The sequence below is a fragment of the Orbicella faveolata genome, unplaced genomic scaffold (assembly GCF_042242905.1).
Source record: "Orbicella faveolata isolate gen_17 unplaced genomic scaffold, um_ofav_v1 contig_12, whole genome shotgun sequence".
NCBI lineage: Eukaryota > Metazoa > Cnidaria > Anthozoa > Scleractinia > Merulinidae > Orbicella > Orbicella faveolata.
Genome location: NW_028301539.1, coordinates 14,907,728 through 14,931,795, shown reverse-complemented (window position 1 = coordinate 14,931,795; position 24,068 = coordinate 14,907,728). Strand labels below are relative to the sequence as shown.

The following is a 24,068-nucleotide window of genomic DNA, read 5'->3' as shown; positions in this document are numbered from 1 at the left end:
ATACGGCACGCTAGGGTTATCAAACGAAAACAAGCACAAAGCTTAAAAACGAAAACGCAAATAATTGTTTATAGTTTTTCAGTTCAGTTGGGGATAATAAGTCTTACCAAAGTAGTTTTCTTTATCAACTGGCTTTTCACTTAAACGGCAGATGTTTTCGCCAGAAAAGACAATAGAATGAGAATTTCCATCGACTTAATTAGGTCGGCAAGTTACTGAGAGCATTAGTCTATTTCCTCTATAGAACAAACAAGTAACACCACTGGTATTGGCTCTAAACTTCCAACCAGTTGCAGGCGCCGAATACATTGATAGACCATCTATGAAGTTCTAGAGAAAATAGCCCTATTATGTAAACAATAGCCTCCATTTCGGGCGGAAATATGTCCGCGGACATTATCTGTTCCGAGAAGCGAACAGTTTTCCCAGGGCGTAGCTCAAGGAAAACTGCGAGCTTTGAGGAACAGATAATGTCCAAGGACGAATGCCCGAGCATATTTTCGCGCAAAATGGAGGCTATTGTGTTTATTATCCTTCAAACATTTTTCGCAACACGCGCGGTTTTGAAAATTTGGGAATATCACTCGGATATTCCCGTTTTAGCTGAGAAATATTCAGTCACGTGACGTGTTTAGAGCAATCGCGCGCGAGCGAAAATATTTGATGGATTATAACGAATATATAGATTTAGCCAAGCCTAAAAGCGGAGCTCCTGGGGCGGGTTGTTCAAAGCCCGATTAAGCCAACCCAGGATAAGCAGGAATTTTGATTTTAGTCTTTGAAACTGTGGGGTGAGGTTTTCTATTTATAGTTTGGCCTTCTAAGTTTGAATAATCTCAAACTACACAAAACATAAACAGTGAAAAACATTTTCATGCAAGAGAAATTATATTTTGGTTAACTTTTAGTCCTGGGTTATCGTTCACTGGCTTCCGAACAACCCGGCCCTGATTACAGTAAGTAAACCTGGCTTGCGCCAGCGATCCAATCGAAAAACCAGTACTTGGTCAGCGGTCAACTTAAAAACAACGCGTGATCACCATGAGCTCAAAACTTGAGCCCCACAAAGTGGTCAAATGATACTGGTCAGTGGATACCTTGCAACAACAACTTTATTGTACATAGAAATTACTTATATCAACAAAAATCAGTTAAAATAAAGAGTACATGGCTGCCCGAAATAACCTTAATGGGCTAATAAGACTTTAACAAGTGTCAATTGATCATAACATGGATGTCCAATACCAAAGATGTATGCTGTAAACCAAGGTCTACATTTCTCGGTCAAATTAATAGCTGGAGTATGGCCGCCATGTTGCGCGACGTCGTCGCCGCCGCCGTAGTCGGGCGTACGTGCCCATGAGCAATACCGCTAGCCATTATTGAGCGATTCACGGGTTCTATGAGTATGGCGCTCCGCTTGGCGGCCCTCGCCTACCCGAGTCGTCTCGCCTCCCGAGACGGGATTGCAATCCTAATGTAAACGGTTGGTTGATTTAACAAAGAAATAAGCTAAAAGTTACCTCGGCCGTCCGAGACCATATAAATGGGGCCCAAGTTGGATGTCACTTAAGGCACGTTCTACTATGCATTTTGTATTTAAATGTGTCCATAACAATGCTCCAGATCTGTTCAAGGAAGATTTTGTCAAGTCATCAGATAATTATTCAGTTTACACAGCAACTGCTAAGAAAGGTTGCTATTATTTCGGAGCACACGTTTTCAATAATCTACCGTCATACTTGAAAGAAATTAAATCTCTATTAATTTAAAACCATGCTTAAGGACTTAGTAATAGTTTTTAGAATTTTTAATAATTGTATATAGTTTTTTATCTTTTACTACATATATTGTAATCTTTTTAGGATTTTTATTGTTATTTCATTTCTATTTTTAGTTACCCTGGTTAAATATGATATGATGACGATGATGGCGCTGATTACTGTTATTACCTATAAACATCACGAGTCGCTACAATAAGAAATGAATCCTTGAAATTCAATTTTTTATTTCAAAAATTAAGGTATGCTAACACATAGGCTTTGGCACATCACACAGTGAATTTCTTGGTATACTTGAGAGCATAATTAGACTACATACAATTACGTTTAATGTCTCCGAAGATTTCCTAGTTATATTTGACAAATTACGTAATAACGATGCATGCAAATTTCTGTGGACGATAAGATTTTCGTTACTTGAGCCCAACACTACATTTAGGTTGCCACTCAACGAAATTCTTGAATTGCTTGCTATGATTTACATAGTTAGGACCAATATGGTGGAACTTACGGGCACAAAAACTTCACAGCTTCAGCATAACAACAAGAAATGAAGGGGAAAAAAAGAAAATCATAAACGTTAAACACAAGTTAATAAAATCAAAATATCGCAAGAAAATTCTTGCTTAGATGTAATCAGTGACGCTATGATTTTTTTTTTTCATCGACAGGACTGTTTTCCTTTACAAGATGCACCAGATAAATCAAAATAAACTTCAAGAAAGGATAGAGCTAAATTATTTCAAAACGAAACTAGATAGATAATTCAGTTTACAGGTTCTCTTTTATGGCAGTCAAACTTAACAGACACTGATTTAAAGAGTTACAAAATGTTTCACCTACACTGTCTGTCATAGCACCAGGGATTTCCCAATCAAGCCAACACTAATGATTAACGTTCAGTCACATCTTTTTTGTGTCTCAGGTGAAGTCTAAGTTCATTGCAGGTAAAGGAGGCTCAGTTGCTCTGCTACACTTGGTGTGTTTGATAAATTTTGAAATGCCGTTGGGTTTGGCCACTTTACGTGATGCTATCTTGACTGGTCTTAACGGAGCAAGAAACTTGGTATGTCCACCCAATCCATCATAACCTCGCCTGAACACGGAAAGGCCAGCTTGGTCAGGAGGCTTTTTTGCCTGTTGTTGCGTTAGCTTTAAAGGTGCTCTGTTTGAAGGCGATGCCAGACTTGTTGTCTTCACAAGAGACAAGCCCATCCTGTTTAAGGAACCAACAGACAAAAATCATTGCATCACAGGAAAACAAAACAATTTAACTTATTAAGGATGGTTATGTTCCCGCGAACTAAAACTTAAAACTATCTGACTACACGATTTAATGCAGTAATGCAATTTCCTTTTTGGATCAGTGGTTGACCGTTCGTAAAACTCGAACTTGAAACTGTACGTTAGTCATCGTGTTTTCCTTTCGTTTGAAATAGTTTACAGAATTTGTGTCCTCGCAACACAAATCGGGTCTTCAAGCAGGATAGTTGCTAGGTGGTTGTTTCTTCGAATGGCAGCGAGAGATGGGCCGGCGACGGATCATTCAAAAACGGCCTTATGAACATAAGGAAATGACATCGAATCATGGACTTTTACGCGGAAAACTGAGTATCTTCGGGACGAAAAATTCCAAAACATTAAAAAAAGAAAGAAAGAAAGAAAGGCAATAGCACGGTGCAACGATATGTAAAGGAAAGTGTTTTTCAATTACTACAAGTTATGAACAAAATACATAGACTTAATTGCGTTAAACTGAGCGATGTGAGTCAACGGCGGAATGATAAGAACGGTTACTGTGATAATTTATGTATCGTCGACAATATTGAGGAATACTCAGAAAGCCGTGCAAATGAATTAGCATAATAATAATGATAATAAATAGAGGAACTGGTGGTGGCATCGGCCACAGGAGATTTTTCTGCCGTCGCTGTTGTAGCTAGCAAAGTTGATGACAAGGTAACTCAGAATTCGCAAGTTGTCAACGAAGTAGAGAAGTCCGGCGAATTATTGTCGAAATTTGCACAGTCGAAAGAAAATCTAGCTACAAGAAGGAATTTAAAAGCCAACATTGACCGTCTTCTGTCGACACAAAGACCTTTTTGCGTGGATCGATGGTAAGTTCTAGCTAAGAGCGAAATGAAGATGCTGAAAAATTCTGTCTGGCAAAACTCAACGAGTTGTATAGCGCATAGGCTACACATGAAGACAGTATCAACATCCTTGGAGATAAACTTAGGAACCTATAGACTGACGTACTGGAGAGTTAGATGGAGAGTGTGTCGATGTAACGATAGCTAGAGTAAAACACAAAATAGGTCTCAAGCTACTCGATGCATCTTGACATGTGGATATATCTGTACTGAGAAATCGATTTTCAATTAGCTTCCAAATGGTGTAGAATTGTTTCAATCTCACAGCCATATAATAGTATAAACTAGAGTCCCAGAAACACCACTTGAACTAATTTAACTTTGAGGGTCGAACGCAGCGAGGTCTGTACACACGACCGAGGTCAAGATTCTCCCATACAGACAGACTAAGCTCGGTTAATAAGATGTTTATTATATGGCAAACAAGAAAAATTTAATTCGTTTAATGTAACTATGGCTTATACTAGCTGACTGATTTTGCTTGTGAACGGCGATGAGCTGAACTTAAATCTGCAAAGTTTGCTCCCTCTTCACTTTTTTTCTCATCAGGCTTTTTGGCACCTCCACTCATATGTTTAGAAGAAAATTGTCACTATTCTTTTAGTTTAGTTTAGTTTGCAACTTTTTCACCGCAAAATGTAACCGATCTAGATGGGAAAATCTAGACCGCGGTCAAAATCGATTTCAGCCAATCAAATTCGTGAATTCAGTAGTTCCCAGTCCTTGTGAGACACAGCCATATAACAATAAGTAGTTAATAACCAGAGCTCAATGCCAGAAAGAAGAGACAAAAAATTTCAAGTTGACATTCATGAAAGAAAGTCACAACAAATACTGAGAACCAATCGTTAATTGATAGGTTCACATGTAGGAAGGAATATAAAAAGAAAGGAAGAGAAGAAGATGGAGGGATAATAACTATGTCCTTACTCTTCTGCAATGCTCTTTAGTTCACTTCTTCCCCCTGGAACTCTAGGCTTTGGGGATGGTGTCTCGGCTATGACAATATTTTCTGAATCCTCAGCTGAATCATCAGCAGGAGAGCTCAGCCTTGGCCTCTTAATATCCACTGGTGCTGGACTACAGATAACATAGATGGAGACATTATCACACAATGTAAAGACCAAGATTGTCTGGTTCGTGTTTTGTTAATGTTGACCCTACTTCTAGCATACAATTTGCCGAATCCCGATATACGCAAAGATTTTTGATGATAGATTGTAGAAAATGTCGGCTATGATTGACAAGGGGCCTTGGAACGCGATTTTAATGTTTGACTGAAAAAGAGTTAATAATTATTTTGACCATACTAAATATGTTAAAGATATTCTGAATAGAAGTAGCAAGAATGAAAGACATAACAGTCTTGGCAGAATTATTTCAACGTAAGTAGGCTGGAAAATCTCCAGGCTGCAAGAGGATATAAAGCTGTGAGCCTTCTAGGTCTTCCATTACTTGGTGGTTTTAATAAACAACCAAACCGTTAGGTGATAATTGCTAAACCAAGTTACAGTATCTGCCTTCTTGATGGCACAAACTAAACAATTTCAACACCAGCAATCAAAGGATTATAGCCTCTAAGTATGTAACGCTTTCTTAAGGTCCCATTAAATTTATTTCTACCCAGACAATTTCATTATCATTCATAACTTAATGTCATAAACTGTACACCTTTCTCGTATAAGGCGACCAATGGCACTGCTTCTTGGACTTGGGGATGCAAATGCTTTCTCCATGGCTGTCAACTTTTTTTTATAACTCTGGCATTCAAGATATAAGCAATAAAATAATAAAATGTAAGCAAATCATTCAAGTAAATTTATGAAATATATATCTGTCAAAGGAAGCAAGGGAGGGAGTAAGGAAGGAAGGAAGGGAGAGGAAGAGATATGTACGCAGACGCATGGTAAGAAAAGAGGTTCTCTTTGCTCAGTGTACACTAATTCATGAAATATTTCTAAGGCCACTGTTTGTGTCTAGAAAATTCTCTAGCAGAACCGCTAGAAAAGTAAAATACTGTTGACAAGCATGGAGCGGTTATCAGTCGAGCGTCGAAAGTAATAAGGCAATTATTTTGGTTTTGGTTTCACTACAGTTTTAGGTTGGCTGGTTTTGGTTCTAGGGCACTCAGTAGAACGCGCTCTTGTCAAGCACTGATACAGTGACTGCAGGCAGGCAGGCAGGTTGGGAGGTAGGTAGGTAGGCAGGCAGGCAGGCAGGCTGGTTTGCTCTGAGGTCTTTGGTGGCTGGTTATGCAGTATTAGTATTATAATAGGGCTTGTTTTTTAGTCTTATGTGCACAGCCATGCTAATTACATTTTAAAAAGCTTCGAGCAGTAGAGGCTCTTCTTGCTATCCAGTAAATGTAACCTCAAAGCACATTTCCGTCCTGAATTCGGAAAATAAGTCTCTTTCAAAAGCGAATAGATCCTTGCAACTGTATTTCAATCATGCCTATGATTCAGTCGTGTATTCGATTTGACTAAACTAGGCCTAATGCTGTAATAGGTTTTTCAATCGTTAAAATGATGACCATAGTGGTGTGGGTTCTCAAACCTCTACTGATGCTTTCTCCAGTAAACTAACAGTAGTACCAAGCTACATCCGGAAACTTTCCGCGGTATAGGCGGATTCAATTTCTAAAGGGATGTCTTATGACTTAGCAATTTGAACTTAAACGTAAGTTAGAACATTAGCAAAACTTGAAAATCAGAAAGGAAATTAAACTCTCAATGTTCGTCTATAAACCGAACAATAAACAAGTTTCCCCTTGAAAATGACACATCCATTCAACTTATGACTCACGTGGTAATTTTTTGCTGATCGCCTGATGTTGTCATAAGACGTTTCCTACAATATTTCAGGCGGTACTTACAATCGTTGGCATGTACTAAAATCTGAAAAAACCAAGAGACCGGGGAAACGAAAAGAGCAAAACCACCAAAATGAAACCGCCAAAACGACTAAAAGGGTACACGGGCGATAGCAGCCTAATCTCGGCGTTCTTTGGGCTCACCGTGGCGCTATTCAGGCTATCAGAAGCCGAGGCATATTGCAGACAGACAGAAATCCACTCTGGTTAGCCTGAATACCTACCCAAAATAAGTAAGTACACCTTACTGTTAGTGAGAAGTAAGAATTTTTTTGTTGCAAGCGATGAAACCAGATATTACGTTACAAACGGTACATTGACATTTGTTTTTCACCAAAAGGTAGTTTCAGTTAAAAGTGACCATCCAGTGACTCTTATTCTCGTGATAATAAACTAACAAGAAAGCAAATAAAGCAGCATGTCAAGAATGAGTTATGCAACTATTTGTTGGCATGTTTTCAAAGAACGTCTCCGGCACTGGCACTTTTTAGTATCTTGTATCAATATATAGGCATTCTACGGAAAGGGGTGTTAAAAACCACTAATATTTGGCTGATATTTTCTTAAGAAAATTATAACATGAAAGTACAAACTACTGAATGTATAATATACAGAACAACTAATTGATAGTTGAGCAACAGAATTTTGCTGCCGTCATTGTCGCCAAAGCCCATGGAACTTACAGCATTTTCATCTTCTAGTCTTCTGATATCTTCCTCTGCCATTTTAAGATGCTCCTTAGTTTTTGTCAGCTCCATTTCCCTGTAAGTTCCCTAACGTATTAAATAGTATGTTAAAATGACGTTCGTACACCAAAAATGGCATCTAAAACAATTCACAATGTGACAACGCAGCTGCAATTCACCAAAATCATTTATACAACTGAACAGTAGAACTAGGTTACTTACCTCATTTTTAATTAGGATATTTTCCTTCTTAATTTTCTCAGCTGCATCTATGGCTTGCTTGCACTTTAGTTTTTTTTCTTCTAGTTTCCTGCCGGTATACAAAGTATGAAACATGGAAAAATTACTAAAAGAGAGATGGTCTTTGACTAACATTGTCAAGGTTTTACATAGAATAATACCGACGGGACGTAGCGGAGAGAGAGTCCTCTTTAACTGAACAGTTGTTTAAGGCAAATTTGTATGAAATTCGACAAACTGGCAAGATTTGCGAACGTGATTGGCTGCTTGGAGAAACAGCAAGACAAACAGCTGAAAGTTCGTCCAAAATACTCGTGTTAAAGTGCCCACACTCTAATTTTGTTACTTTCTCAACTGTTCAATTTTCTGCAAAAGGAATTTTTCTATTTGAACATAACGCAATCTGTTAACAATTTTTCAAGTTCTGCAATTTCTCCGCGGATCAAGATGGCTGACGAGCTCAAAATGCTAAGCGTGTGACGTAGATTAAGGAACGAGCGTTCAAAAGAAAGGAAGATGGCGAGTCTTTGCACATTATTTTCTTGTTTGTCTCTGAAAACATATCGTCGATAAAAGATAGTGTTTCTGAAACCGAAGATAAGGAATTGAACAGTGAGGACCAGACTGAAATCAAAGAGGTGACGCAATGGGTTACGACCTCGAGCAAATAAACAGCAACACAACGAATGATTGGCTGGTTCTGTACGCAGACGATTGCCTTTGGCCGATGAAGAGTGGATCAAAAATTACAGTACATGGTATACTGTATTTTTTTTTACTGTAGAGGCAGATTGAAATTAGGCTTTGGCTTATTAGGGGTTAGCTTCAATGTCAGCCTTAGCAAACAGGGTTTATTTTTGGGTTTGTATTAGGGTGAGAGTATTTATAGCTATAAGGCTACAACCATGGACTCAATGTACTGAAAATGTGCAAAAACATGAAATCATAACCGCAATACGCAATACCTACAGAGTAAGTGTGAGTACCCCATTCCCCCTTTCAACGCTGGGAAATGGTAAAATGCAAACTTGCGTTAGATGAAAGTGTTTTGTCAGCATTGCACATGGGTGAGGAGGGGCAAAATGCGTATAGAATGAAGTTGTACAACACTTGTGACCATGATTGTAGTTCTTAGTATTTGGTCAAGGTTAGGGTTGGCCTGCAGTCTGCATTTCACACTGACCGCTCCTCTGTAATCATTATGGTCATGCAAATAAAGCTATTGTTGTTGTTGTTTTTGCTCCTACTACTGACTTGCACTCATAGGCCATTGACCCATAACACAAACAAACAAACAAACAAACAAACATATCTGAGATTCAGGAACAAAATTTACTGAGCTTCAGCGAAGTACATCGACATTATGAACAGTATACATGCTAAAACGTTGTACACCATTAGTTTTCCTTAGAGCACATGTATTCACACCATGCTTTCCATGAATATATTTTAAAACGTAGCTGTGTACACTGTATACTCATTTACAGAGCTACACATCAACCGTGACCTTCCATGACGCGTGACAAATATCCTGTCACACCCTCTGAGCTCACTAAAAGGAAAATGTATAGAAGTTATCCCCTTCAATCGATCAGTGAAAAAATTCCACGATTCTCGATCTAAATTTAAATTCTTCAGTTGTGATCAACACTTTTCATATTAAAAAATGAAAAGGATTTTGGAGCTGAGCGAAGCCAAATCCTTTCTCTTTGAACAATTACGGGGATTCCCCAAAATGACCTATTCAGTTATTGCGAACTACTGAACTGCTCTTAATCCCGCTTGAGGTCCGAATCTTCAGTCCTCGATCGCAAGAGCTTCTTTCAATGTTTAGCACCTTACGAGTTGAATTCGTTGTGGTTTTAGGTTTCAACAACGTGCACATTTCTCTAAAATTGTTCATGTTTGTCTGAACACCTTTCAAATTCTCTCCACTCAAACTCGTCGAACGTGAGCTGTTTTCTCCACGGGATAGCTTGTTCTTTTCACACTAAACTTAGCCGTCAAGTTGAATATGCCTCAGGCATAGCTCAGCCTCTTCTTAGCGTTCTTTTAGGAAAGGTTTCGTTCAATGGGTGACACATCTGATCGATCTCGATTTTCAGGCGACTGGAACCTGTTGTAAAAGCCTTTAACGAATGTAGAAAATCGAAACACAAGAAAGAAAGTAATATCTGCAGAGATTCAGCGGAGGACTTTTCGGAGATATTACCCGAAGCTGGGGGTAATATTTGCAAGATGATCTTTATTTTCATGGCTGAATTTTGTTGTCGGCGACCCTGTTGGCACGACTTGATTACCAGGGAGCCGCAAAAGGATCTTGTGCATTCCCATTCTTGGGGTCGATAGCATCATAGAAGCATTGCTGCATCTTGCAGTAAAGCATGTTTTAGGCTTTATTGGCCGCCTTTAGCTCTTTAACACGACGAAAAAGAACTCTACTTTTTTACTCATATTTTAAGTCGCCCATTCCTTAATCTACGTCACAGCTATTTTAAAACTATATAGAAACTGACGTTTTGTATAAATCGACAGATTTTTTCATAAAGTTCTTTTGGTAATTATCACTATACTTTCAGTTGAGAAAGTAAAAAAGAAAAAACTAGGGTTCAAGTCAGGTTTAAAACTGTCAGTGTAAATAGCTTCCTTTATTAAATTAGGACTACAAGCTGTATTAAACTAATTTTATGGTTTTCCCAAAAAAGAAGCGTAAAGGCAATTTTCCTCCACCTTCCACCCATAGGGGCTTAGTATTACACCGTCGCAGCTCCACTAACGGCCACCTCTCTACAACGGCTATTTTTTTACGCCCCGCTGGACGGTCCATACATTCACTCTTACTTTAACCTCTCTACAACGGGAATGGCCACTAAACCGAGTCACGACTCTCGACAACGACCAGTTAATCAACGACTGACGGTGTAGACAAACCCCATTTTTTATTGTAAAAGGTCACGAAACTTGATTGATATATACTTGTATACTGCATTAATCATCTTTTTTAGAAATAAAAATGTTGCACACCGCCCCCCCCCCTCCCCCCCACAAAGAAAAAAAAAAAAACAGTTGCCATATTTCACCCCTACCTGCCCATAACGGCCACCTCTCTACAATTTCAGCCACATTCCTATGTCCCCAAGGTGACCGTTGTGGAGAGGTCCGAGTGTAATTAAAATCAGAATTCTGTATTCATTATGGCTATGTATTTAGTTCGTTCTTAACCCATACAAAAAACACACTGTAAGATCCATTTCGCTTGTTACTGGAGGTAACTGTAACATTGCCATTGATTGCCGTGGCCTCTTTGGAAGATGTAACTATAGCTATGCGTTTAAGAAGCATCTGATCAAGACCTATGGGCTCAATCGATGTTTTTAAACCGGATTATGACTGCGACAATCTTCTTCCCTTGTAAGTAACTTGTATAATATATAGATTGAGCCAAGCCTAAAAGCGGAGCTGCGGTCCTATGCCCCACTGGGAGCTATATAAGGAATTATGATGATGAAAAGCGGAGCTCCTGAGTCGGGTTGTTCAAAGCGAGAATTTTGATTTGAGTTTTGTAACTTTGCGGTGAGGTTTTCTGTTTATGTTGTTTGGCCTTCTGTTTTGAGTTTGAACAGTCTCAAACTACACAAACAAAAGCAGTGAAAAACATTTGTAAACAAAAAAAAAATGTATACTTTGGTTAACTTTCAAGCCTGGATTAGCGTTAACCGGGTTCCAAACAACCCGGCCCCGTTTACAAGAAGTTAACCTGCGATGAGCCATTGATCCAATAAACATTAGCAATTGGTCGGCAGATACCTTGTTTTGACAGGCGCCAATTGACCATAACATGGATGGTCAGTATCAAAGAAGTGGCTGCATGTCTCTGTCAACCTATTAGCTGAAGTATGGCCGCCATCTTGCGCGAGTCCGTCGTCGCCGTCGAGGCCTTCGCGCCCACGAGCAATACCGCTAGCCATGATAATCATGAGAAAATTTATTCATGGTTTTCCTTTTCTTTCCTATACGAGTATTGGGCTCTGCTTGGCGGCCCTTAGGGCCGCCGGAGCCCCGCTATCAAATAAACAAGATTACCTTTTCAGTGTGATCAGTTGAAGGATGACTTCTGGGAAGGAGTTGGAGTCCAAATCTTGTAACATGGCTTCGGCATCACTTGCGTGATCATCTATTAATGTCTTCATCCTGAAAAATAACAATTCCATAAGACATCATTAAGGTGACTAGCAACAGTTCCCAACGCTTTCCAGCATTTATACTTTAATGGATCAATACACAACTCTTTATCAACTTTTTATCTTTATGATTAAATTACATCAATCATATCTTCCGGATGTTAAGTATCATACAAATGCCCAGTCATTGGTCAACAAGCATCATCATCTACGTGGAAAAATAGGTGACCATAGCAACAGTGCATCTTGTTTGTAAGTAATATTGTCAGAAAACTAGTGTAACTACTTTAGTATAAGTGGTTTCTTTATTGAGAAAGCTAAGTAATTATCGAATAGTCAGTTTTTTTATATGAATTGTTAAATTGCATTCTCTGTCAGTAATTGCGTTCGACGAAGTGGAACGCAAGCCTGATTTTGACCTGTGGCTTTCCAGGGTTGGTTGCTCTGTGCACGGTTACAGGCCGAAAAAACTACAGTCCTGTAAGGACACCAAAATGGCCACCTCGCTTGATTTTTGCAGGGGCATGTCACGGCCACTAAACTGGTACCGTTTAATGCTAAGACATGTGATAAGACATGTGGCGAACATGTGAGTATGTAAGCAGGCCATGTGAGTTCGTCTTTCCGATGGATCTTTCTTTGACTTCTTTCCTTTCAGTCGCCGTACGCTTCGCTATTATGTGCTTTCAGCATCAGATTTTGGCGAATTTAAACGCTTCGACGGTAGCATTTATCGAAATCTGAGGGAATTGTCCTTGTCTATTAACATGACTTGGCTTTGGGATGATAACCGTGGGAACAACTACATTTTGATTGCATTTGTTGATTAGTTCCAGTCGCGACAGATAGCTCAGTCTTTATCCGGTCGAAATTTTATTGTTTGGAATCGGTGGAACGGTACTTTGAAGGCAAGATCCATAAGACTACTTTATTCATCAGGGGAAATACTCGAATTAGTCGCACGGTGTTTGTTTACGATAAACGGGCACGCGAAACGAGCGCGCGATTGCAAATGCTAGCTTCGAATAATGTACGTAATTTAAATATTCTATGAAACTTGAGAGTCTACAGAAACTGACGGCGTCACGCAACGTATCAACAAATCGTGACCTCTTCACTAGCATGGACTTTGACACTATGCATATCTATATCTGACTGTAAAACCTCGGTTGTTGCTGAAAAATGTTGATTTTAGCAATAGACAAAGGTTGAAAGTCAGCTAGTGAAATCATTTATTCACGGTATATACATATTAAAGTGAGAGTGTCGAACGCACTTTCATAATTTCTGATTACTACTAGTTTATATTAATTATTTAGTGCAAAAGGTATTGTCTGTTGACTATTGTGAGTAGGAAATTCTTTTGTATTCTTGTATTTTGTTGATTTGTTATTGCAATAAAAAAAAAATTAAAAAAACACTACGACATACTCATGATTTTAACGAACTATATAATTTTACGGATCTTTATATAATAAGTCAAGTTATTTTCGCATTTCGATTTGACGTTTTCACCTATGATCTATTAGAGAACAGACGCATAGATGACGTCAACATTGCAAACATTTTCCCTCTGTTTTTGAGTTATTTTTTTGTAAAAAAAAAAACCTCTTAGTCGGCGCGTCGGGTATGTTATGGACGGGTCAATGGGTGAGTGAGTGAGTGAGTGAGTGAGTGAGAGATGTATGTATGTCACACCAATCAGATTGGATCTACTATGAACAGCCAATCAAATTTCTTGTTGTAAAGGTAAATGGTATGTGAGAAACACAAGGTATCTGTAAATACAAGGACTTTGGTGGTTGAAAAATAAAGAGTGACGTGTATGTTGCCGGTCTGTGATTTTTAGTCCGGTTTGGAGGAGAGTGTGACAGTTACATACGTACATTGGGTTGTTTTAGAGTGCATAATTTTCAGTGTAATGGTGGCTAGTTATGAACGAGATGAGTCTTGAGTTTTGAAACAGTTCATGAGTTAGAAGTAGGCAAATGGCACGAGATATTTTTATTTTTAATTACAAAGGGTAACTTGATACTTTTGTTTTTCACAAGGAGTTAATTCAATTAGAGGTCACGAATCGTCGGTTCTAGTTCTTAGGACATGTTTTAGAGGAGACGAGACTATTTACATTTGAAGCATTTCTAACGTTTACAATAGTAAGTGCAGGTAACGATTGTTTTGTTCTTATTGCATGCAAATATAACGAGACATTTTGATTTTTTAGTTACAATGGGTAATTTGACACTCTTGTTTTTCACAAGGTAGTAAATTCAATTAGAGCTGGCGAATCGTCACCACTTGTTCCCACGAGATGTTTGCTATTTTTAGTTGTAAATGGTAACTCGACACTTTCGTTTTTCCTATGGGAGTAAATTCAATTAGAGCTTACAAGTTATCGGCTATTGTTCCCAGGATATTAAACAAAAAAGAAGCTTTCATTTCTAGAGTGTTTTTACGTCTCTGCAGTAGCAGTTTAATAGTTTTATTTGATGACATTCATTTTAGTCTGATATTTTAAAGGTAAAAAGTATGAAAACTGTTCAAATGTTCTTTGAAGACTGCGTGGCGTCAAGTTAAAGTGCATTTAATTAAATCAGACTTTCAACGTGTCAGAGAGGTTTTTTTCTCTCTCTATTTTTGAGGTTTTTTTACAAAAACATACCTCTTAGTCGGCGCGTCGAGTATCTTACGGGTCAATGGGTGAGTGAGTGAGTGAGTGAGTGAGTGAGTGAGTGAGTGAGTGAGAGATGTATGTATGTCACACCAATCAGATTGGATCTACTATAAACAGCCAATCAAATTTCTTGTTGTAAAGGTAAATGGTATGTGAGAAGACCTGATCCCGATAAAGTTCAGAACAGCCGTATTCATTCTTCTATAAAAGAGGAGGAAGCATTCATATATTGGGTTTACTTCGACATTTTCTGTGGGTTAGGCTGAGGATTTTAGTTAAATGAACGAGATGAGCCTTGAGGTTTGAAACAGTTCGTGAATTCGTAGTATGCAAATGCAACGAGATATTTTTATTTTTGAGTTATTTTTTTGTAAAAAAAATACCTCTTAGTCGGCGCGTCGGGTATGTTATGGACGGGTCAATGGGTGAGTGAGTGAGTGAGTGAGTGAGTGAGTGAGTGAGTGAGTGAGTGAGAGATGTATGTATGTCACACCAATCAGACTGGATCTACTATGAACAGCCAATCAAATTTCTTGTTGTAAAGGTAAATGGTACGTGAGAAACACAAGGTCTGTATAAACACATGGACTTTGGTAATTGAAAAATAAAGAGTGACGTGTATGTTGCCGGTTTGTGATTTTTAGTCCGGTTTGGAGGGGAGTGTGACAGTTACATACGTATATTGGGTTGTTTTAGAGTGCATAATTTTCAGTGCAATGGTGGCTAGTTATGAAAGAGATGAGTCTTGAGTCTTGAAGCAGTTCATGGGTAGTAGGCAAATGGCACGAGATATTTTTATTTTTAATTACAAAGGGTAACTTGATACTTTTGTTTTTCACAAGGAGTTAATTCAATTAGAGGTCACGAATCGTCGGTTCTAGTTCTTAAGACATGTTTTAGAGGAGACGAGACTATTTAGGTTTGAAGCAGTTCTAACGTTTACGATAGTAAGTGCAGGTAACGATTGTTTTGTTCTTATTGCATGCAAATATAACGAGATAGTTTAATTTTTTAGTTACAATGGGTAATTTGACACTATTGTTTTTCACAAGGTAGTAAATTCAATTAGAGCTGACGAATCGTCACCATTTGTTCCCACGAGATGTTTGCTATTTTTAGTTACAAATGGTAACTCGACACTTTTGTTTTTCATGTGGGAGTAAATTCAATTAGAGCTTACAAGTTATCGGCTATTGTTCCCAGGATATTAAACAAAAAAGAAGCTTTCATTTCTAGGGTGTTTTTACGTCTCTGCAATAGCAGTTTAATATTTTTATTTGATGGGCATTTTATGACATTCTTTTCAGTCCGATATTTTTAAAGGTAAAAAGTATGAAAACCGTTCAAATTTTCTTTGAAGACTGTGTGGCACCAAGTTAAAGTGCAATTTAATTAAATCAGAGACGTTTTTTCTCTCTTTCTTTCGGTGAAGTAGTGTTGTTACGTTGTGTTGTGTAAAAAGGGTAAACTTACGACTCGTATAAAATGCGAAAAGTTCTCTTAACTTGAGTATTTTTGAGCAAAAATTCCTCTTGGGGGCTGGAAGGGCTCCCGAGGGGGTACTCCCAGAAAAATTGGTTGGGGGTGTGCGGCCCGCTTCCCAAAACCCTTACCCTATTTATGACCAAAATCTGCGATATTCCTTACCCTATTTATGACCTGACCAAAAAATTCGAAACCCTATTTACGACCTGACCCTCAAATCAAAACCCTGTTTCAGACCTGCGTTATAATTAGCTCCCTAGTTCAAACCAATGTTAAATTACCGTAAACATATAAATCTGTGAAGGGCTTTTGTTGATTTTCTTTTCGATAATGATGAAAAAGTGGCTTCTTCTTAAAGCATACCCATATCAAGGCTAGAGTGCAAAAACCGTACCCTATTTATGACCAAAATGACCAAAATGAGCTAAAATCGATACCCTATTTATGACCAAAACGGCTGAAAAACCATACCCTTCGGGGCCGCACAGACCTATATAGCCCATATAAGGAAGTCCCCCCCCCCCGGGGGGAAGGGCTACGTGATCGGTGAGTGAGGGAGTTATGCATGTGCGCGTGTCAGACCAATCACGGTGTGGGTTGTATCAAAGAACGAATAAAATTGCCTGTTAGAAAATAACATGGTGTCTACATTAATCTGGAGACGTGTCAGATTACTGTAGTTTGTTCAGTCAAACATTTTAGGGCTTACTATTTAGTTATCTTACCATTACCGATGTAACATCGTATGTACATCATAAACTCCCAGTTTCTTTCTTGCTGTACATCGCAACCAAAAAGACTTGTCAAATCAACCAAATCATTACTGTAAACAGTTCCATGAATGCTCCTATCTCCGAGACTTATAGTTCACAAAAAAATAACTCTTGCACGCCTTGCGTGCCTATGTTTACTTAAAGGTAACTTGATACTTTTGTTTTTCACAAGGAGTAAATTCAATTAGAGGTCACGAATCGTCGCTTCTAGTTCTTAGGACATGTTTTAGAGGAGACGAGACTTTAGATTTGAAACAGTTCTAACGTTTACATTAGTAAGTGCGGGTAACGATTGTTTTGTTCTTGTTGCATGCAAATATAACAAGATATTTGTGTTTTTTAGTTACTAAGTGTAATGTGACACTCTTGTTTTTCACAAGGGAGTAAATTCAATTAGAGCGGACGAATCGTCACCACTCTTTCCCACGAGATGTTTGCTATCTTTAGTAACAAATGGTAACTTAACACTTTTGTTTTTTATATGGGAGTAAATTCAATCAGAGCTGTCAAGTTATCGGCTATTGTTTCCAGGATATTAAACAAAAAAAGATTTCATTTCTGGACGGTTTTTACGTCTCTGCAGCAGCAGTTTAATAGTTTTATTTGATGACATTCATTTCAGTCCGATATTTTTTAAGGTAAAAAGTATGAAAACTGTTCAAATGTTCTTTGAAGACTGCGCGGCACCAAGTTAAAGTGCAATTTAATTAAATCAGACTTTCAACGTGTCAGAGGTTTTTTTCTCTTTCTTTCTATTTTCGGTGAAGTTGTGTTGTGTTGTGTTGTGTGAAAAGGTAAACTTACGTCTCGTATAAAATGCGAAAAAGTCCCTAAATTAACTTGAGTATTTTTGAGCAAAAATTCCTCTTGGGGGTTGGAAGGGTTATGTGATCGGTGAGTGAGGGAGTTATGCATGTGCGCGTCTCACACCGGGTTGTATCAAAGAACGAATCAAATTGCCTGTTAGAAAATAAGATGGTATCTACATTAATCTGGAGACATGTCAGATTACTGTAGTTTGTTCAGTCAAACATTTTATGGCTTACTATTTAGCTATCTTACCATGACCGATGTAACATCGCAACCAAAGAAAAAATGTCAAATTAACCAAATCATTACTGTACCGTGAGTGCTCCTATCTCCGACACTTCACACACAAAAATAACTCTTGCACGCCTTGCGTGCCTATGTTCTAAAATGGCGGAAAGTTTTGAGAGTTAAGTTAATATTTTACCGCACTGGGCTAAGGAAAATGTTAAAAAAGTCTTGTCGAGGCTGTGAACAGGTACGAGAAACAGGAAGAAGAAAGCAAAACACGTTTCTTTTTAAAAATTGACTCGGGAAAATACTCGAGCAGTCTCAGTCGAGCGAGACTAAACGAAACACAAAATGAGCCTTGAAACTATTTCAAGGTAAGAAACCATTGCTTTGCCTCGAATTCAACAAACCCAATAAGCAGAATGTTTATGAGAATAATTTATTTAAAAAATTGAAATTTTCCCAGTCTCAAAATAATTGTTCACTCAGATTGGTGTCTGGAAAGAAACATCCAACACCACTTCTTAAAATGAAAAGATAACCTTGCTTTCCGAGCTCGAGATTTGTATCACGTGCACCCTCGTCAACTATCGCGCATAGAAATCGAGAGCGAATAATCTAATTGTTTTAGTATAAATCTACAAGTCGTTCAAAACTTAATCTAAATCTTCTTCATGGATACTTCAAAAACACAAAGAATCGGCCGTCATTTCGTTCACAACCGCACATTGCTACGCTATGTGCTACCTACAACAGAATAGATAGTGAGTAGCGTAGCTATTCAGCAAACGGTATCCTTGATAGAGCGCTAGCAGATTTATACTAATCCTGAACAGATGCACGGCAACATGGGATCTATTTGTTAAATGTATAACTCAACAATTCATTTGGATCACAAACTGCACACTTTTAACTTTCGTGGCTCTACGTGTTCCTAATCTGCCCGTCCTGTTGCTAATTGCGACACCTTCATGCTGATTTTTGTAGCATGCAGCTAAGTCAGTTGTACAGCTTGCTACTTAGGTTCAGCGATGGATATCCAGTCTCCATACCTACTGTTTCCACTTAGGGAATGTTACATTTGTTAGTGATTGCCTTGTCTCACTTGTCATTTCTCACGATTTGTTAGTGTTTGTTACAACTTGTTGATGACTGTCTTGTTACTGATTGCCACATTTTGTTCGAGATTGTTCTCAAAAGCTCCACGACGAAAACAAAAAACATTTCTTAATGTTGCTCACATGTATAGTTTTTCAGAGACAACAACCACCTAAATACATGTATAGGGTGATCTTTACTGATGTCTCATAAGCATACGATTTAGTATAGCGAAGACATCACGATATATAAGAATAAAGAGCTTGTGAAACTATTAATTGGTGAAATTTTCAGCTTTATGGGTGTCATATTCAAGGAGATATTCCCCTTTCAAAAGTCGAAAACTTTTTGGTCGGCAAAAGCGTTACTGAGACCTGACATTCTTTGTAAGTTTTCTAACCCGCGTGGCAAGAAAAGTGTCCGGGAAGTATGTAATACAGCAGACTCAAAAACTCAAAATCCTAGGGACAGTTAATGTTTTTTCGTGCCACGCTCTTTCAACAATGAGAGCTGGTATTTTTGTAGCTTGATCAGAAACTATATTGCCTATGCTAATGAGGAAATATTGTGATGAAAGATTCCCATATATTTCTTCGCTAGCTGGTGAAGGTAACAAAGGCAATGATTCTTAAATTATTAGGACGTCTAAAATAAGTGCCAGATACTTTCAGTGGAGAAATGTTATAAAGAAATGTGGAGGCGCAGACTTGTTTAAAAATTTTACGGCCAATTTGACGTGCAAAAACTAGGCACGGATAGCTCATTAAAACCAATCGGACCTGTTAGAAGTCACTCTCTGTTATCCTGGTATACTAATCTAAATTTTGAACCCTGTGGGTGTATGTGCAGGTACACCTGGCTGTTACTTTTTACAAGACGTTTTTTTTTTATGAAGCAATGATAACAGTTAATTCGATCATAAAGTAATTAATTTCAGCAAATTATAGACTATTACTCACCGTTTCAATTTCAAAAATTCTGCTCTTAGCTCAGAAGCTTCACTTTGTGCAATGGCAAGTTCTGTATCTTTCTCTTTCATGTAAGACAGTTGTTTCTGTTTGACAACGGCAAAGAAATGTTATTTAATATGATTATATGTAGTTCTAGGAAGTACTCATCTCCACCCATCAGAAGGTAAAAGAAATGTCAATGAGTAAGGCACTGAGTCCGAAGAAACAAATCATGGCTCTTATTTTAAGCTGTTAAGCTTAACACAAATATACTTATACAAAGTGGTCTTTGAAACCAGGCCTGCTCTTACTGATAGCAAATAGGAATACCACGTTTCATTTAGAAACAAATGTTTTGTAAAGGCAAAATCAATTTCCAGCAGCCTAAACATTCTGCTGCCTGAAATGTTTCTAACAAAAGATGCCGAGTATCAACATGTTACTGTATCTGCATCAGCTGCTTAATATACTTTAGCTTAGGTTTGTGCACTAAGAAAACCCAGCCTCTACTTTGCTTGAATGTAATGAATGGGTTAAGCTCCAGTCATATTATCCGATTTGCAAATTAAACAACTTTTCAATGTTTCTTTCCCTAACTTTTTGAGTCACCGCTTGACAAACAGGGATTGACTCAAAATTGCCTTCCCATGGCCTGTTTATTGTGCTGTCCAGTTAGCTTTTTTGGCTCGAAATTATTTCCCATTGGTTTTGAATTCAAAGTTTGGTTTGGAAACACATGTATTTTTACTATGCCATGGAGTATCAAACATTGGTAAAGTGAAAAACTAAAAATAAAATATTTTGTGTAAACCATTCTGTGTGGCCAAACTGAAAGAAACAACAAATTCACAAAATAAAGCACCAAAATCTGCTGAGTGCTATAGATAAATGTAAAGACACATGTTGGAGTTTTAACTACAAATTACAGCTTTTAAAGCATACCCTTATTATCATCATTACTATTATGAAGAGAGTTTTGAAGAAAACACATTGAACTGTGGACAGTTTTATGCCCTGGGGCCTGTTTCTTGAAGGTCCTGAAGCACCCGAAAAGCCACAGCAAAATCTCAAACCTTATTATCACAGAGCAGTTTTATTCATATATGCTTAATATGAACAGAGGTTCCCTTCATAAAAGCAGTTTTAGGTGTACACACTTCTAGATACAGATGAGCTAAAAATGACTGTGTGGGCCCAAAGAGTTTCCAGGACTTTTGAGAAATGGCCCCCTGGTCAACTAAAGCATTAAAACAATGTAATTTGTCTGGTGTGCTTGTTATATGCAACATTCCAGATGTCCAAGGTGATCTTTTGACCCTCCATCATTTTTGGTGGGGACATGATTGTTCTTCTGCAATGGCACAACAGCACAGCCTGGCTCACATGCTGTTGTTGTTGTATTGTGCCTTGCACAGGGAGGTGACAAAAGAACTAGATCATTCACAGAAAAAATGTAATTGTTCACAGTAGTTATCCAGTGCTATGACTATTTTAAAAGTCAGCCCAAGTAAAATAATTATTGTGTATTATTTTAGTAATACCCATACCTTTAGTCCAGCAGTAGTTGACCTTTCCATTTGAAGTTTCTTCTCAAGCTGTTTTCTTACCTCCTCCACAGCACATTCTTAAACAACCAAAACAAATACCACCTATTTAAAACTTTATTCACTCTATACTCATTTGCATGTGGTTTGTGAGGTATATTGTAGAAAGTGAGTAAATGCAAGTTGGAAAACAAAACATGTTCATAACTGTGTTAGGTAATTCATAAGTGCAGCTATGTCAATACAATTGTACGACAACAATACACAGCACTGCATTTTCTCAGGCAATAGTCACAGAGTTAATATTAATTTTGTCTATAATTCAAAATGGTACTCTTTAAAGCTAATGCTTTAAATATTTTCATAAGTGTTATTCCATGAACAGACTAAATTTAAGCTGAAAAACCTCTGTCAGGAAAACAAAGTATAGAAATCATAATAGTTCCATGTTCCATGTCACTGGTCATAAGATATGAATTACTCACACAGATTTGTTAAAGTCATATGAAAGCCATCTGCCAAGTCCATTAAAACGATTATTCAGTGAAACACATTTTCATATTGTATGGAAAACACACCTTTTTGCTTTTGTAATGCTGCAATTTCCTTAGCAAGCTCCTTCTGCAAAATAGCCAGTTATTGATGTAGAGGAGAGAGAACAAGGGTATTCTTCATTATCCTGTTACAATACAACTGGGCACACTCACACAACATAATAAATATTATATTTAAACCAACTGCAGTGGAAAGATGTTAGTTTCTAGAGCAGCCATTCCAACATTTATTATTTGAGTCAAGTACATATCAACCAAGTGTAAACTTGGTCATCCTCAATACATTTAAGCGCACCATGTGAGTCTGATTTGCAGTCCAAGTGCAGCAAAAAAAACAAACAAACAAACAAAAATCACAATTATGGCAAAATCCCAACTTGGAAAGAAGCAATCAAAACACTTGGCTTTGTAAACCTCAAGACTACAATGCCATAATTATAATAATGTATTTACTGCAGCTAGAAAAAACATTATCATGTCAATTGCTGTTAAGAAGTCCCACCTTGTGTTCCAGTTTTGAGCAGTTGATTTCCACATCTAAAAGGAATAACAGGTGAGTGTTATTTTGGTGCCTGTTTAACATATTAAAATACTATGTGCAAAACATAGAAAAACATGATGATGTAGTTAGAAGAATCCCAGTTTCTTGAACCTCCAATGGGATGAAAATAGGTCCAAGATTTAGACAGTGCTTCAAATCATGAACAGCTGCCTACTGGAAGGCAGTATATCTAATGAAAAGTTAGGAACATTTCCATTGAAATACATGCTTCCTGGACATGAATAACAATGAACACACATTAAGGTGGACTGAAGCAACCAGCACTTGGACAGTTGATAACATCACTATTAATTTATCATTTATGTCTGTATTTATGCATTAAATGACCCGGCAACCAACATGGTATACAGTATTGACATGATGAGGCTTCCATTTTAAATTTTTCAAGGTTCTTCTCTCTTTTAATTAAAACAACCCTTAACCTCTTTTGGACTTTGGACTCAACTGCTGAAAAGAGGGTGTGACTTAATGAAGGTTGCACACAGGTACAGCACAATAATTATGATCAATCAAGGCTTAGCCAGCAGTACACAGAGTCACTGACTTCAGTTGTGTATATGTTATGGGCTCACCAAAATTTCTTTCTCACAGAAATTATTTCAAATTTCTCTGAGGTAGGAGTTACAGGGCTCAACTTTCAGGAAAAAACAGATGCATGAAAACCTGACATCAATTTGTAAAGTCGCAAGCCATGGACAAAATCTCTTGGATGGAATGACGTCACAAAAAAAACGGCCTGGCTGCTTAATACTGTTCAAAATGGTGGCAACAATGTCAAATTTTGGGCTTCTTTGGAGACGAATTTTATACCTGCTAACTCTCACACCTCAGGTGTGAGTCTGAAGCCTGTGGACTGAAAACTTCGATCTCATGCTGGCTCATGTTTACAGGCCAAATTCTCATGCCTGATTGAAAAATGTGAGTGGTTGTAGCTTTGCTTGACACAATTTCCAAAAATATATAAACTCAAACCGATGTAAGAAATAAAAACTATAGGTAAATGACGATACTACCTTCTCCAAATAGAAAGCACTGGGAGCGTGGTCACATTTAGCAATACACATCAACATCACAGTTGCCTATAAGAAATTGGCTGTGTCGGTCCAAACATTTTCCGATCTTAGTGGTATAGTGCTGATGTAATGATTAACTAACATCTTTGGTCCATGTGGCTAAAGCACTTTTTTGATAGCCTTGTCGTCAGAAGACTTCGGACGTCTTCGGGAATCTTTGGATATATTCGTGTCGCCTTCGAAAAACCTAGCACTCCCAGGATAAAAATCTCATGCCTATAACTCAGAAAAAGTTGGCAGGTAAAGAATTTCATAAGAAAAAACTGCACTTTAAAAAAAATAAAAAAAAGAGCAAGATTTTTATTAGCCTTGAAAAAAATAAGTTTTTTGGAGTGACCTTCTCTTAAAAGATGCAAAATTTCAAATATGACACTCAAGGTTTTACACATTCATGAACATTACAT

General features: G+C 37.8%; 1 protein-coding gene across 2 annotated transcripts in view; it reads right to left on the bottom strand.

Annotated features, from left to right (window-relative positions):
• Positions 1-1,988: 1,988 nt before the first annotated feature.
• Positions 1,989-24,068, bottom strand: part of LOC110044304 (E3 ubiquitin-protein ligase TRAIP-like) — a 31,274-nt gene continuing 9,194 nt past the window's right edge. For both annotated transcript variants that reach the window (XM_020749844.2, XM_089282499.1), the window contains 10 exons: positions 22,532-22,566; positions 22,054-22,096; positions 21,479-21,555; positions 19,941-20,035; positions 11,816-11,923; positions 7,715-7,802; positions 7,490-7,579; positions 5,606-5,694; positions 4,865-5,014; positions 1,989-2,997 (listed from right to left, as the gene is read on the bottom strand). In XM_020749844.2, coding sequence (XP_020605503.2) covers positions 2,703-2,997; positions 4,865-5,014; positions 5,606-5,694; positions 7,490-7,579; positions 7,715-7,802; positions 11,816-11,923; positions 19,941-20,035; positions 21,479-21,555; positions 22,054-22,096; positions 22,532-22,566 — 1,070 coding nt within the window. In that variant the 3' untranslated portion in view covers positions 1,989-2,702. The remainder of the gene's footprint in view (positions 2,998-4,864; positions 5,015-5,605; positions 5,695-7,489; positions 7,580-7,714; positions 7,803-11,815; positions 11,924-19,940; positions 20,036-21,478; positions 21,556-22,053; positions 22,097-22,531; positions 22,567-24,068) is intronic.